This window comes from Leuciscus leuciscus (assembly GCF_965113295.1).
Source record: "Leuciscus leuciscus genome assembly, chromosome: 6".
Taxonomy (NCBI): Eukaryota; Metazoa; Chordata; class Actinopteri; order Cypriniformes; family Leuciscidae; genus Leuciscus; species Leuciscus leuciscus.
In genome coordinates, this window is record NC_138730.1 from 17,227,656 (window position 1) to 17,244,045 (window position 16,390).

The 16,390-nt window shown below is 42.3% G+C and overlaps 1 protein-coding gene across 2 annotated transcripts in view; it reads right to left on the minus strand.

The window, feature by feature from the left end:
* LOC309500714 (uncharacterized protein) overlaps window positions 1-15,257 on the minus strand; it is a 161,021-nt gene extending 145,764 nt beyond the window's left edge. Inside the window, exons 1-2 of one of the 2 annotated variants that reach the window (XM_082172415.1) lie at window positions 14,225-15,257; window positions 12,988-13,602 (exon numbers count right to left, since the gene is read on the minus strand). In XM_082172415.1, coding sequence (XP_082028541.1) covers window positions 13,537-13,602; window positions 14,225-15,232 — 1,074 coding nt within the window. In that variant the 5' untranslated portion in view covers window positions 15,233-15,257 and the 3' untranslated portion in view covers window positions 12,988-13,536. Of the gene's footprint in view, window positions 1-12,987; window positions 13,603-14,050 lie in introns of those variants that run through there. The other variant, XM_082172414.1, reaches the window with a different exon arrangement.
* Window positions 15,258-16,390: the final 1,133 nt, after the last annotated feature.

Sequence of the window (16,390 nt, forward strand, 5' to 3'; positions counted from 1 at the left end):
TCCACCCCACCACCACCAGGATGATCCCTACCTATACCTCGCAGGGGGTCGGCTGCGCCCCTGCCTTCATCTTCAGGCAGGATATGCAGATCCGGACCCTCGGATTGCAAGATACGGACGGGGCCTACGCCAAAGAACTTGATTGCTTGTTGGGCTGTTAATAAATGTTTAATTGTTACAGTATTTATTCTCCCGAGTCTTTCTGGTGGAACTAAAACTTTTCAGGAGAATCAGTGTTTCATGAACAATGTATAGACAACATTTTTGTGATAACATTATTAAAGACCAGATAATGCTGACCGAACATTCTATTAACATTACTAGAAGTATGTTTGGTCATAATTTTAAGGGAGCCCTGCCAGAACATTTGTTCTGTTAGAATGTTCCCTGTTAGCTGGCCAGGAAATTTATTTCTCAGAAATGCTTTAATAGCTTTTTTTTTTTTTCTCCAAATGCCACTTTCTTTTGTTATTGTCAGGAAGCATACACTGAACAGGGTGGTAAGTGAATCCAGATAAAAGCTTTATTTGACATAGGTCTACAGCGGATGCAGAAGGAGCAGGTGAGTAAATAAATAACTGAAATAGTTTGTGGGTGATGATGTGATAATGAAAATTCCTTTTTCTTACAGATGGCTGATGGAGAGCTGACAGATGAAGCACACACCTCAGTCGACTGGCGTTGGAGCAATGAGCAGGACCAGCAGGTAAGTATACAGGTGAATACACACTTGGAATCAGACTTGAAAATGGGAATAATCACACAATGTGCTTCTTGGAATCATCACAGGGAACTTGGAATCATGTGGTGATCGCTGAGTTGGACCCTTGTCCTATGCAAGGCCAGATGAAGATTGAACTAAGGTAACGTTTGACAGGTGCTGGTGATTAGTACGCCGGTGACAGGGATTGTTGCATGGTGGTGAGAGAGCCTGGTGATAGTTATCTAATTAAACTGTCCAAAAAATGTTTTGGGACCACTGTATCAGCAATTAGTCTTTATAAAATGTGGTTGAACAAAAATGTACATCCGGTATGGTAAAGTCTCAATTCAATATTTTCTGATTTAACCCCCACAGCTTGAGATACACCTGTAAAAGTTACAGTAATTACACATCAAGCAGCTGAAGGCAGCAGATAATTCCAGAGGCCCTCTTTTCTGAAAATTACATTAATTAACTACGCAAGTCGAGCATGACCGAATAACTGCGGAACCAGTAAAGGATGGATCCCAATTACCACATCAACTTGTCATATTCTGTCAAAGTTTTTTTTTTTTTTTTTTTTTGGTGGCATTATTCTTTTGGTAGATTAATCTTTTCAGAATGTGGCAAAGGGTAAGGATTACTAGAGTCCTTTGACACATTTTGTACGTGTGGCTTTGTTAAAATCAGATTATGATGATGATTGACACACGGTGCATATACTTCTTCAAATGGACATATAATTGCTCTCACACTTTGCCCAAAGAGACCTCAGAAATAATCAGATATTTCTCATGCGCACTACCTTTTCGTTTTACCTCATCAGCCATTTGGAAATATGTTTTTACCTTTTTGCTAAAGGTTTTTATTTATTTTTTACCCAAAATGACTACAATGAAAGTCAATAGGGTTCAAAACAACATTGAACCCCACTGACATTCATTGTCTACAAAAAAGAAAAAATAAAATAAAAAAATTCTTCAATGGATTATCTAGCAAAGACCACTCCCTTTATAATCACTAAAAAGCTGTCACTCAGACTCATGTCATCGCGATCTCATAAAATTCTGTTATAATCAATGAAGTACTCTACAGTGCATGATGAATCTCTTACATAGTGTCTACTCTTTGTTTGTTAATGAGAGGATTTGCAAGTGTGCAGAACTCAGCACTGAACAAAAACTCGATCATTTGAGCAGTGAGTGGATTCTAACTCAAGCTGGCGCCACACTAAAAGATTTTTAAAATCTTATACGATTTTCTAAATTTGAGAGACCACAAACATGACGATAAGATTTAACCGTTTAGTTCCTCTAGTGTGTGGAGTGTCGCGATGTGACCAGGAAAGGCACACACACTAACAGATCCCATTCACAAACAACCAGAGTACCGACTGTGAACACGGGAAATCTTGCAAAATCTCTCGCATCAAACGTGACTTTAAAGTAAACAAACATAGTGGATATATATATATAATTTTTTTTTTTTTTTTTGATTAAGTCATGGAGACGGTGTGAACATGGACTTGTACAAGGTACAGCGCAAGCTGTAGGTGAGTCTTCTGTCAGATCGCTTTCTGATTGGGCATTGTTTCGTTTCATATGAAAATCTCCAGAACGTGTGCATGTTGTCCTCAGGGTTCCCCCAACACAACAGGATTTCTGATCGTAAATAATTGAGATCAGGGCGGCTCCAATGTTCTTCCGAGCAGATTCCGTCACCTTTATCACACCTCATATCACAGGAAAATCTGATAAGATAATATGTAGAACCATCAAGATAATCAGGACTTTACTTAAGATTAACAGGAGGGGAGAAATCGGTCCAAAATCGCCCCAATATCTTGTAGTGTGTGCCCAGCTTTAAACATATCTGATTGTCTACCGCATTCAAGAAATCAATGAACATGTCTGTGAGTAGCTAAATTGCTCACTGCTGCAATAATGAAAATTATAGTGTTTTTTGAACTTCGATTTATGTAATGCTATTGTAGGAGACCTTTCAAATAGCACAATATGGACACTTTAAGTACAATTTCTCAGTACTTTTTGCTCCTCTGGTCACCAACTTTATAACATAATATGTTCGGCACACCTTGTAAAGGTGTCTTTAATAATGCAAAAGAACAACTGCATGTATTTCAAGCACATCTAGGCTGTTTTCTGCAGCTGAGTTGGGAGCCAACAGAGATTAATCAAATTGCTTTGGAGGAAGTGCACTGCAGTAACAGTGCAAACACAAGAGGGTCAGCAGTCCTTTTACAGGCCCACTGTGTAGAAACAATTTATCCTTCAGATTCAAGTGCTGGCCTTGCGCTAGTCGTTATAAATAACACTGTAATGGAGAAATAAATCAACTCTCTGTTTAAAGCAAGTACACACATGTCGGAGTGAATGTAATTGCTATGTATTATATTATAACAAATGTATTGCATTCTCAGAATCTCACAATTAATACAATGGAAATAATGCAGCAGATTGTGACGTCAAATTATCAGTTTAATCAGGTCAAGTTTTGGTTTAAGCCATTAAGTGCCACTGTTCAGTGGTTTTGTGGGTGTGCATCATTTCTGAATTTCTATTTTAATTTGTAATTTCTGAACCTTTAGGCCCATTTTTAAACCCCCACAGAGTTCTCAGATGTTCTGTCCTGCCTGCTGCCATCTTTGACTTTGGTTTTGTGTTTGATGTCTGTTTGTCTGTCAAAGAGGACTTGAATTGGCCTTAAGCACCATGTTGGTTTTCAACGGTCAATGCACTTTCTACTCGATGTTAATGAGCAGCATTTTAATGTCTCTGTCTCAGCGTGTGGCTGTGCACCAGCTTATTTCTACCCATATGCCTGATTTATTGTATAATGATCCCTCAGGTGTTAATGTGTGTCACACTTACAGTAATTCATTCATATTTAGGCTAGTCAGCAGCACTTGAGATGAGGAATGAGGCCAGTGGGGGGTGGCTTACGGTAATGCGGCTGAAATAATCAATTTTTGGTATTTGACATGTTGCCAAAAAGCACTTTAACTTCTCCAAAATGTATTTTTGACTAAAGCGTTTGGTGTCAAATTGATTTAGTTCTGCAGCCATGAAAACGTGGCGGAGATCACAGCCACCATAAAAGGACACATAAATAAGTTTAGGAGGATTTTATAAATAATGGTAACATTTAACATAAACATTTTTACTTATACCCAGGGGGCAAAGGGGGTTTAGCAGACATGGGCTGCTGTAAAACGTTGTCATATAAAAATGAAATCTATGATGTCTGAGGATCACAACCTGGGTGGACAACCCGGTCAACAAGCTGCTGGAAACTTGTAATTAGGGTCAAAACAATGCTACCTCAAATTCTGCTTTAACTCCCCGGAATCACCCAATGAATTAATAGTCCAGGCAAAGTAGCGTTTTACGACATACTAATTGTAAAATCATTTTTTTTCAGGTGTCCAGAACAACAGAACAACATACTAAAAGTCCTAAGAAATCCTAGTTGAGGAAATATGTTAAATTCTCATCAATCCGAGATGTGTGCCAATAAGGCCAGGCAACAATACACCCCAATAGGCTTAATTTTTTCCTTTACTCCTACCACAATAAAACTTTATAGTAAAAGTATACATGAAAAGTAACTTTTTTTTGTATTGCAAGTTTCTTTTGAAATGAATTCGAATATGCACATGAGCGCCACACTTATTGAATATGTCCTAATTTGCATAGGCAGAAACACCATTCATATGTATGACAAATACATCGGCCCAATCTTCATCCAATCATCCTTCTGCCAATGGGTGATGGCAATGCTGCTTTTAGACTGGCCTCTAACCTGAAAACTGCCTTGCTTGGTAGTACCTGCCAGGGGTATACTATAACCCCCGCCAGTATAGTCTTCAGGGTCACGGAGGCACAAAAGCCTCTCCACCACGACAAGGTAGCAACAACATCTTTTTGGTTGTTTTTTTTTATTTATTTTATCTTATTTTTGTTTTATTTTTTCTTTAACTAACCTAGATATTGCTGTTGCTAGCTTCTCATAACACTGCAAAGCTACTTTACAAACGGTGGAAGTCTGATGTGTGGCCCGTCTGGTCTGAAATACTTGCTAACTACAAAAAGAGAAGCAGTTTTGGTGTCTGGCAAAATTATTTTAAAGAGCTGGAATGTCTGGAAAGTGTGTCTATCTGGTTTTTCATCTGTCTTCTGTGTGAGAGTGAATCGTTTAGTTGGTAAGAATGACTTCTGCCTGTAATCTCGTAATCTTACCAACAATACCAATCATTTGTAAATCTACCAGGCCAAAATGTAATCTCACCACGTTACTAATGACTAAGATGGCTATTCTGACTTTATCCTGATGTTATCTGTGGGGGAATGTCATTAGGTAAGGCTTGTTTGCAAAAAAAAAAAAAAAAGAAATTTAGAAAGCAACTGGAGGCAAGATTGTGCAATCATTTCTCAAGGACAATATAAGTCTTTTTGTGGCAAGTAACCCAGGTAAGTGTGGCAAGTGACTGTTTATGCATAGGTTAACTTACTGAATGGATATGAATGTGTTAGTTATTTGGCCCCTGGTTTTTCTACTTGTGACTTTATGGTTTCTTGGCCATAAGTAAATGTGGATAGGAGCAGGCTTCACTCAATGTGTATACTTGTCAACTTTAAGAGTGCTGGCCTAGATAATTAGAATACATAAAGTGGGAGAGAGGCCACACTATGCTTACATATATTTTTATTTTTATTTGCAAATAAAAAAAAATATATATTTAAGCATAGTGCGGCCTCTCTCCCACTTTATGTATTCTTGGCCGTAAGTCAATTAGGCCTAGTGTTGAGCTCATTTGCATATTTAAAATAGATTTTTCAAAGAAACTTGTAAAACAAAAATGGTACTTTTCATGTATACTTTCACTGTGTGAGGTTTGATTGTGATAGGAGTAAAGGAAAAAAATAAGTCCATTAGGGTGTATTTTGGGCATATTCGATTAGTATATTGCTCATTTGCATATTCAAATTCATTTTCAAAGAAACTTCTAATACAAAATGTTTTACTTTTCTTGTAGACTTTCATTGTGTAAAGTTTTATTGTGGTAGGAGTAAAGGAAGAAATTAAGCCTACACTTAAAAAAAAATGCTGCGATTATTTATCACAACTTAAAATCCAACATTGTTTCAACTTTAAAAAGTATGTTCATGCTTGACTTCAAATATTAAGTTTAGTTAAGTTGGATATTTAAGTTATCTCAACAAATTGTAAGTTGTTATAACTAATCGCAGCCACATTTTTTTACAGTGTATGTGGGTGTATTTTGGGTAGCCTATATTCGATTAGTGTATAGCTCATTTGCATATTCAAATTCATTTTCAATTCAATACAATTTTTTTTTTTACTTTTCATAGGTACTTTCATTGTGTAAAGTTTCATTTTGATTGGACTAAAGGAAAAAAATAGCCCTATTGGGGTGTATTGTTGCCTGGCCTTATTGGCACACATCTCGGATTGATGAGAATTTAAAGGGATAGTTCACCCAAAAATGAAAATTCTGTCATAATTTACTCACCCTCAAGTTGTTCCAAACCTGTATGAGTTTCTTTGTTCTGCTGAACACAAAGGAAGATATTTGGAAGAATGTTTGTAATCAACAGATCTCGGTCCCCATTGACTACCATTGCATATTTTTTTCCTACTATGGAAGTCAATGGGGACCGAGATCTGTTTGGTTACAAACATTCTTCCAAATATCTTCCTTTGTGTTCAGCGGAACAAAGAAACTCATACAGGTTTGGAACAACTTGAGGGTGAGTAAATGATGACAGAATTTTCATTTTTGGGTGAACTATCCCTTTAACATATTTCCTCAACTAGGATTTCTTAGGACTTTTAGTATGTTGTTCTGGACACCTCATAGAAATTATCTAAGTTGAAAAAAATTATTTTACAATTAGTCTGTCGTAAAATGCTACTTTGCCTGGACTATTAATTCATTGGGTGATTCCGGGGAGTTAAAGCAGAATTTGAGGTAGCATTGTTTTGACCCTAATTACAAGTTTCCAGCAGCTTGTTGACCGGGTTGTCCACCCAGTTTGTGATCCTCAGACATAATAGATTTCATTTTTATATGACAACCTTTTACAGCAGCCCATGTCTGATTTCCTAAAAAACAGGTGTTTTGCCCCCTGGGTAATTATCGGTTGCACCCTAACATTAGTTGTATATTCTATAAGTTTTATTTTGGAAGACAGTTGGGAGAAGTCAGAATGCAAGTATATTTCATTCTCATGCAAGTATATTTCATTCTCATGCATGTATGATGCACACAGAGTTGGATGAAATTTCCAGGTCCGGTCTGATTGGCTGACACAACTTTCTCGCCCTGGCGAGTGTTCATGTAAACACACTCTAGAAAACACTTGGGGAAAAAACTGGATCTGTGTCAATAATATGCTGAATCTGTACACCGTACACAATCCTAATACACCTGCTGCTGTCTGTGTCTCTAATTTTAATTAAACAATAAAAGACAAATAGTAAATAAATTAATGCTCTTTTTAACTTTAATAAGAATCAACTCAAATTTAAATTTAAATCATACTGTGAATACTATGCAGTTTTATTTAACATTTGATTGCTATTAATTATTATTCATATGAACAGATTCAATTTAGACTTTTATTCACATATAAACATTCATCAACTCACACATCATTGTGGTAAATAGAAAGCTCAAACATGTTTGCTTGACGTGCGAGAACCAATGAGGTTCATTCTCATATGTTACGCAGCACTTTGAGCTTTCTCAAGAACCAATGAGGTTCATTCTCGTGTTACGCAGCACATTTGAGCTTCCGCAAGAACCAATGAGGTTCATTCTCACGTTACGCAGCACGTTTGAGCTTGCACAAGAACCAATGAAGTTCATTCTCATGTTACACAGCACGTTTGAGCTTCATCAAGAACCAATGAGGTTAATTCTCATGTTACGCAGCACATTTGAGCTTGCACAAGAACCAATGAAGTTCATTCTCATGTTACGCAGCACTTTGAGCTTTCTCAAGAACCAATGAGGTTCATTCTCGTGTTACGCAGCACATTTGAGCTTCCGCAAGAACCAATGAGGTTCATTCTCACGTTACGCAGCACGTTTGAGCTTGCACAAGAACCAATGAAGTTCATTCTCACTAAAAAGACCTTCATTTGTATTCCAAATATGAATGAAAGTCTTACAGGTTTGGACCGACATGAAGGAGTAATTAATGACAGAATTTTTGGGTGAACTATTCCTTCAAATACACAATGATAATGAACTAAATAAATAACCAACAGCTGTGCTTGTTAAATGAATGTAATGACTGGCGGGAAACTAAAACAAAAGAAAAATAATGTGAATTCTGAAATAACGTGCGCGCGTGTGCGTGCGTGTGTGTGTGTGTGTGTATACAGTGTATATATATAGTGTGTATACCTGTATGTGTGTGTGAACTATACTCTCTGTATTCCTACGCTGATAGAAAGTCTGCACACATTTTGCTCAATTTTTTTCGTGCCAGTCTATTATCGTAATACCAACTATTTCACATAAACCTGGCCCTAAATGGCACATAACAACAAAATGTGATCGATCTCTTTACATGCTGGTCAGACAGTCTGTCTAAGTGGGCTCTTGATCAGAAAATGTTGCAAAGTAGATCAGACTTCATGAAGCTCTGGCTATGTGAGACTAAAAGACAAGAAACAAGAGCACATTATTGGTAGAAGGAATGTATTATAGCTTTACTCAATCACCCACTGCAAGAACAATCCCATTACTAAAATGTTTTAAAATGACATTTGACCCACTGTTCGTTATCAGAAAGTAACACATATCATCTGACTGAATAAGACTGTTATAGTGAGCTCCATGTTGTCTATGATAAGGGATCAGAGGATGTCCTCAGTGTATAATTAGGCAAATGGGGCTGCTGTTAATGCCAATGCATATGGGGTCATATTTCTAAATGACTAATACTTCAGTTACCCGTGCGTGAGGCACAAATTCACGTCTTTGGCAGCGTGGTGCTATTAGATTTGAATGCTTAATCAGTTTGAGTCCTCGCCAAGAGTAAGGAGACAGTGTAAAAGACATTGATGAACAGACATTAATGGATGATGTAAGCCAGCAGTTATCAGCAACCATTTGCAATGATGTAATGCTTACTAGAGGTTAAGGTCATTGGTCTACAGTACGAGCTAATGGAAAGCTACACATAAAGCTTTAGACCATCAAAACAGCCTGATCCTGGAAAGATGGACATTTTTATAGACAGTTTTGGAATATCAGGGAGGAAGACATTGGTAGCTTTGTCAGCTTAAAAGGCAGACGTTACGGGCGGTTGTGATCAATAAAGGCCGTCGAACCCGATCAAGCCACTGGATTAACATCATGTTCTTATTAAGCTGTGAAATGAAGTCATAGAGTCAAGTAGAGTGAGCAATCAGATTGTGCTGACACAGAAAACCTCTCCTTGAAGAGATGTCGGAGTCCATTTGAAGTGTGCGGCAGCTGCCTGACATTTCAATAAAGGCAGTGCTTCCCTCTGCCTCTACAATTCAAACAAATAAAAACTATTTCGAAACCTTTAAGGTTTTCTGACAGTTAGCAAACCATCTTTCAGGTTGCTATCTCGATTTTGCTCTGTTGCTGCTAAACCAACTTAAAGTGCGAAACACTGACAAAGTATGGTTTCAATGAAAATGTCTAAACATATTTCCCTGGGCTCACCCATTTCAAATTAAAGAGTACATATTTCGCTTACCCACAAACTAACATTAAAATCTGAACACAGCACATTCTAAGAGTTTCTGAAGAAAATGAATCATATGAGGCATATAGGCATAATTTTGGAAGTGACAATTATGTGTGTATGAAATCTCCTAAATTCTTAACCCTAACCTATTCCATGTGTTGTTGCCCATTGTTGACACGATAACCAAGAAACATAGATGCCGACAGTGTTAACCATTTTGTGTTATTTTTAACCAAACTTACATTAGCATTCGCAGACATATTGTTGTACTGCACATTACCCAGCCTGCCTAAGTTGATCGTAGAGACTATTGGTGGCAATTGTTATACGATCAACTTAGGCTTACGATGCTTTTGGGAAACGCAGCCCAGGTTCGGATCCAAATGCTTGCAAAGATATGGAAAAGATTGGGGCTGTGTTCATCATCAGGGTAAAACAAATTTTAGCAAAAATCTGAATGCAAGCTTGTAGTTAACTGTAAGAAAGTGGCAGAGTTTGAGCAGACTAACTGATTGGAGAGGTCTGGCATACATCAGCAGAGGGTAACACTTTATTTTGATGGTCGACTTAAGACATTCTACTAAATATCACGCTCTACCCTCAACACACATTCTACTGACTTTAAGTAACTTTGCAAAATTATTCTACTAACCCAAACCCTAACACCAAACAAGACTTACAGTAGTTGACATGTAGTTGCAAAGTTACTTATAGTTAGTAGAATATCTAAAGTAGACCATCTAAATAAAGTGTTAAACAGTTAACAGTGTGGTGACTTTGAGTCTTTGTTCTTAGAAATAAAAACACAAACATTTCTGTGCTTTATCCACATTGAAAGTCTGTTTAATTGAATTCACGTCTCATATTAAGACATCTCTTATTAAAACATAAGCTAGGCTAAGGAAAACAAGGCATTATGGCCTCACTTTATACAGTAATTTAGCATTATTCATGCATCCAATAAAATAATTGTCATGGATTAAGGTTAAATCTTCTTAGATTGAGTTTGCAAATCAACATTATCACAATAATGTTTCAATGTTTTATAATTCAAATCTTGTTGAAATTTCAATGTTGATTTATAAGTATTTTATTAACATTTTGTGTGGCTGTTTAGCATTATACATAGTTAAAAATAAATTAAAAATTCAACATTGAAACAATAACTGAAATTATTTTAACTTATTAAGTCACAAGCAAGCTTGGAATACATGCAATTTGTTTGCTGATTGTAGCTCTAATGCATCTGTCGCACCAGGAGCTATTCTATTCCATATTCTAATTTGTTAAAAGAATTCACATAAGGTCTCAATAATAGTAAGAATTTTTTTTTTAGGAAGCCTTCTGATAATTAGTGTACAGTGGGATGAAAGTGGCGTTGATGGGCAAGCCATATAATGCGAGAATAAAGACTAATAATGGCTGAATACAAACAAAAGATTAACGATAAAATAATAATGAAGATTAGGTTTCATATAGGCAGAGGTGTTAAAGGTTCATTGAGTGAGAACATTAGAACATGAATTGAGCAGTTCTCCTCGAGTACTCGCCAGACATTATACAATAGACACCAAGTAAGTGTTTACAGGGCAATACAATATTTTATTAGCATCTTAATAGCCTTCTCTAAAAACTCACATGAACCTTAATTTAAGAGATATCATCCTCAGATTTGAAATGGAGCATGATCACACTTGTGGCTTCAGTTTAATTGTGGTTATAAGATGTTATACCACATACATAATATTTGTATACATTCTTAATACTTTTTTTTGTTTGTTTTAATGTTTGAGCTTATATATATCTTCTTTCTTTCTTTCTTTCTTTCTTTTTATTATTTATATAGCACACATAATACAACAGGAGTTGCCCAAGGTGCTTCACAAACAGAATAAAACACTTAATTAAAAATGACATACAAACAAGCAATGGAATGTAAACATAAGACAGGAGACAGCTACATACTGTATCACTTTCACACAAAGGGCCAAGCCACTTCAGACTGACCCCCATGCTACATCTAATAAGTAGGTTTTTACGACTTAAACACAGCCAACGACTTTGCTGATCTGACAGAGTGCGGGAGATTATTCCACAGTATAGGACTGACTCAAGAAAACGCTCTGTCACCTTTACGTTTAAAATTTAAAGATTGAAATTTCCGATCTCAATGACCTGGACGGAATGTATACAGACAACAACTCAGAAAGGTATGGTGGTGCCAAATTATGTGCTTTAAAAACCAAAACAATGATCTTGTAATGCACTATACGACTTAATCAATCTGGCTGCAGCATTTTGTATGTTTTGCAAGCGTGCCAGAGCTTTTTTATCAATCCCAGCATACAGTGAATTACAATAATCCATTCTAGAGAAAACAACCGCAGAAATAGCTCTCTCAAAATCTGTTGGAGATAAAAAATGGTTTGGTTTTTGCTAAGAGCTTTTAGTGAAAAAAACGTCTCGGTTACTGATGTAACCCTCGTTCCCTTTCAGTCGCTCACGTTCGACGTATCGTCGACGTGACTACGTAATTGGGATCACTTCAGGGAGCCCTATCAACTTCGAGTGTCTACAGAATGAGGCAATGAACGTTGGCGTGCGTGAATAGTGTCACGCGCCCCCGCCCCGCAGCGCAGGTATAAACAGGAAGCGGGCGCACGTACACATTGTTTTTCGCTGAGGAGCCGAGATTTGTGACGGCCATGCAGCGATGGTCAGCAACAGTGGCGACGGGACGTTACGTCTCCTGTTCCCTCCTTCAGGGAACGAGGGTTACATCAGTAACCGAGACGTCGCTTTCAGTCGCTCACGTTCGCCGTAACGTCGACGTGACGACGTAATTGGGATCCCATGGAAAACGCCACGGTTGCTGCCACATCCAGCGCCCTAAGCAAGACTCTCAGACCCCCAACTGCTGGGGCAGAAGACCTGCGTAGAGGAGTTCAACTGCTGTTCCATTATACCCCACACAGTGAAACTCTTGGATAACACTGGGAAAGCGTACCTTTCCAGGGGAAAGGACGCTGCGGAGCCACATCCTGCCCGAAGGGAGGTAACATGTGGAGAATACACATATGGACTGGCCGAAGGGGCAGAGCAACATATGGAATGTCACTGGGGTGGCTCCACCCGAAGGGGGAGACTACACCGACAGTGATGGCAGACTCTGCCGAGGGAAAGACACGGGCTCACCGCAGGGAGCTGGTCGTGGAAATACATATATGGGATCGCCGCAGGGATCATCACATATGGAACCCAGCCTAGCACAAGTTACACAAGCATACGAGCACTAGGCCTGGCGTCGGACGCTCCGCAACGTCTGACTGCCGAAGGGGTGTGGAGGAACTCACAGGGTTCGCCAATTGGGGAACTCGCCTGGAGCAAAAAAGCGCACGTATCCATTCCTAGAAAGGGAGTGGCGCAGCAAGCCGACACTAGAGCGGGAACTTCGGTGTTACCGGCTAGTTGAAGCGAGCACACAGGAAGAAACCGGTTCAACACGTAGGCTATAAAACCTAGCGAACGTGTTAGGTGTCGCCCAGCCCGCAGCTCTACAGATGTCTGTCAGCGAGGCGCCGTGTGCCAGCGCCCAGGAAGAAGCGACACCCCTAGTGGAGTGGGCTTTCAACCCGGGCGGGCAGGGCATGCCTTGGGCTTCGTAAGCCAAGGCGATGGCATCCACTATCCAATGTGCCATCCTCTACTTGGAGACAGCCGTCCCCTTCTGCTGGCCTCCGTAACAGACGAAGAGCTGATCTGAGGTCCTGAGGCTTTGCGTTCTGTCCACGTACAGAAGCAGAGCACGAACGGGACAGAGAAAAGCCAGGGCTGGGTCTGCCTCCTCCGAAGGCAGCGCTTGCAGGTTCACTACCTGGTCCCGGAAGGGAGTGGTAGGAACCTTGGGCACGTATCCGGGCCGGGGTCTCAGGATGACATGAGAGTTATCCGGGCCGAATTCTAGGCACGATTCGGCGACCGAAAATGCATGCAGGTCCCCTACCCTCTTGATAGAGGCCAATGCAACCAGGAGAACTGTCTTACAGGACAAGATTTTTAACTCAGCTGATTGCAAAGGCTCAAATGGTGGTCTCTGAAGTGCCGAAAGGACCAGAGACAAATCTCAAGAGGGTATAGAGAGTGGGCGAGGAGGATTCAGTCTCCTCGCTCCCCTCAGGAACCTGACAATCAGGTCGTGCTTTCCCAAAGACTTACCATCAACAGCATCATGATGTGCGGCAATAGCGGCAACATACACTTTAAGGGTGGAGGGAGACAGCCTTCGCTCCAGCCCTTCTTGCAGGAAGGAAAGCACAGCTCTGATCGAGCAAGGTCGGGGGTTCTCCTCGTGAGAGGAGCATCAGTCAACGGCTCGTAGAGGGGGCTCTAGCAGAAGTGATGGTGTCAACTACCGCAGGGGGTAGGTCACCTAGAACCTCCGCGTCCCGTCCAGGGACCAGACATGGAGTTTCCAGAGGTCTGGACGCGGGTGCCATAGGGTGCCCCGTCTCTGAGAGAGTATGTCCTCTCTCAGAGGGATGGGCCAGGGAGGGGCTCTCGCGAGGAGCACTAGTTCCGGGAACCAGGTCCGGTTGGGCCAATACGGCGCAACTAACAAGACCTGCTCCTCGTCCTCCCTGACTTTGCACAAGGTCTGTGCAAGAAGGCTCACTGGGGGAAATGCATACTTGCGAAGGCCCCGGGGCCAGCTGTGTGCCAGAGCATCCGTGCCGAGGGTCCCCACGGTCAGGGAATAGAACAACTGGCAGTGAGACGTGTCTGGGGCGGCAAACAGATCTACCTGTGCGGTCCCGAAGCGCCTGAAAATCAGCTGGACCACCTGGGGATGGAGTCGCCATTCTCCCGGTAGCACCTGCTGCCGTGAGAGCTCGTCGGCTGCACGGTTGAGCAGGCCCGGAATGTAAACGGCACGAAGCGACCTCAGATGCTTCTGACTCCAGAGGAGGAGATGGCGGGCGAGTTGTGACATGCGGCGGGAGCGTAGACCACCTTGGCGGTTGATGTACGCAACGGTCGCCGTGCTGTCCGTACGGACCAATACGTGCTTGCCTAGTAGCAGCGTTTTGAAGCGGCTCAGTGCAAGACGTACTGCTAACAACTCGAGGCAGTTGATGTGCCAAAGCAGTTGAGGCCCCGTCCACAGACCTGAAGCTGCATGCCCGTTGTACGTGGCCCCCCAGCCGGTGGCAGAGGCATCCGTGGAGACCACAGAGTGCCTGGACACTTGTTCCAGGGGAACACCTGCCCGCAGGAACGAAGGGTCCGACCACAAGCTGAGAGTTTGGCGACAGTGCGGAGTCACTTGGACCCGGCACGAACCGCTCTGCCACGCCCATCTCGGGACTCGATCGTGGAGCCAGTGTTGGAGCGGCCTCATATGAAGCAATCCGAGCGGCGTAACCGTGGCTGCAGATGCCATATGCCCCAGGAGCCTCTGAAAAAGTTTCAGTGGTGCCGCTGTTCTGCGTTTGAGTGTGCTCACGCAGTTCAACACTGACTGGACACGGGCCTCGGTGAGGCGCGCTGTCATGTCGATTGAGTCCAACTCCATACTGAGAAAAGAGATCCTCTGCCCGGGGGTGAGTTTGCTCTTTTCCCAGTTGACCCGAAGCCCTAAGTGGCTGAGGTGACTGAGCACCATGTCCCTGTGTTCGCACAACTGCTCTCTCGACTGGGCCAGAATAAGCCAGTCGTCGAGGTAGTTGAGGATGCGAACACCACGCTCGCACATGGGAGCAATGGCCGCCTCCGCGACTTTCGTGCAGACGCGGGGCGGCAGGGCCAGCCCGAAGGGTAAGACCTTGTACTGATATGCCCGCCCCTCGAACGCAAAGCAAAGAAACGGTCTGTGTCGAGGGAGAATCGAGACATGAAAGTACGCGTCCTTCAGGTCGATCGCTGCAAACCAATCTTGGGGACGGATGCATTTGAAAATGCGCTTCAGCGTAAGCATCTTGAACGGTAGCCTGTGAAGGGACCGATTCAGGACGCGCAGGTCCAAGATTGGTCGTAACCCACCACCTTTCTTGGGTACAATGAAGTACGGGCTGTAGAAGCCGGTCTTCATATCTGCTGGAGGGACCGGCTCGATCGCGTCCTTCGCCAGTAGGACTGCGATCTCTGCCCTGAGCACAGGGGCATTGTCCGCCAAAACACGGGTGAACAGAATGCCCTTGAAAGCAGGGGGGCGCCGGGCGAACTGAATCGCATAGCCGAGTCTGATGGTACGGATGAGCCAGCAAGACGGGCTGGGAAGCGTTAACCAGGCTCCCAGAGACCGAGCAAGCGGGACCAACGGCACCACTTTCGTACCCGGGGTGGGGCAGCGCGGCGGAATGCAGGGACCCGACTCGGACAGCACAGCGGCCCGAAGTGGGGTCTGAGTGTGTGGTGCAGCACATACCTGCTTCCGTCGAAGGGCAGAGTGAGTGTGCGGAGGCGTCAGTGCGTCCAGGACACAGCCACTGCTGCCTGCTGGCGATGAAAGAGGGGCTCGGGAGTGACAAGGCATGGCGGCGTCGTCGACATCCAAGCGCGCCCTCTTGGGGCCCAGAGGTTTCAGAAATTGCTCTTTTTTTGAAAATGTCGGTACCACTGTACCGCCTGCGGCGGAACAAAAAGAAAAGGAAACAAAAGATTCTCCGCCCGATCCTCCACCGGGGGAAGGAGTGGCGCCGTCGCCATCTCCTGAAGAGCAACTTGATCCACCTCTGGGCCGCCCGTCTCAGGGTCGTTTGCACCGTCGCTTGCCTCCTGGTTTGCCCATTGTATTAAGTCATACGAGTCCATCACATTCACAAACTCCTTTGAGACTGCGTCCTTAGCACAGCAGAGATGTACATTCAAGTCCCCAATGATTAAAAAATGATCAAACTGCGTTGTCAGTCTG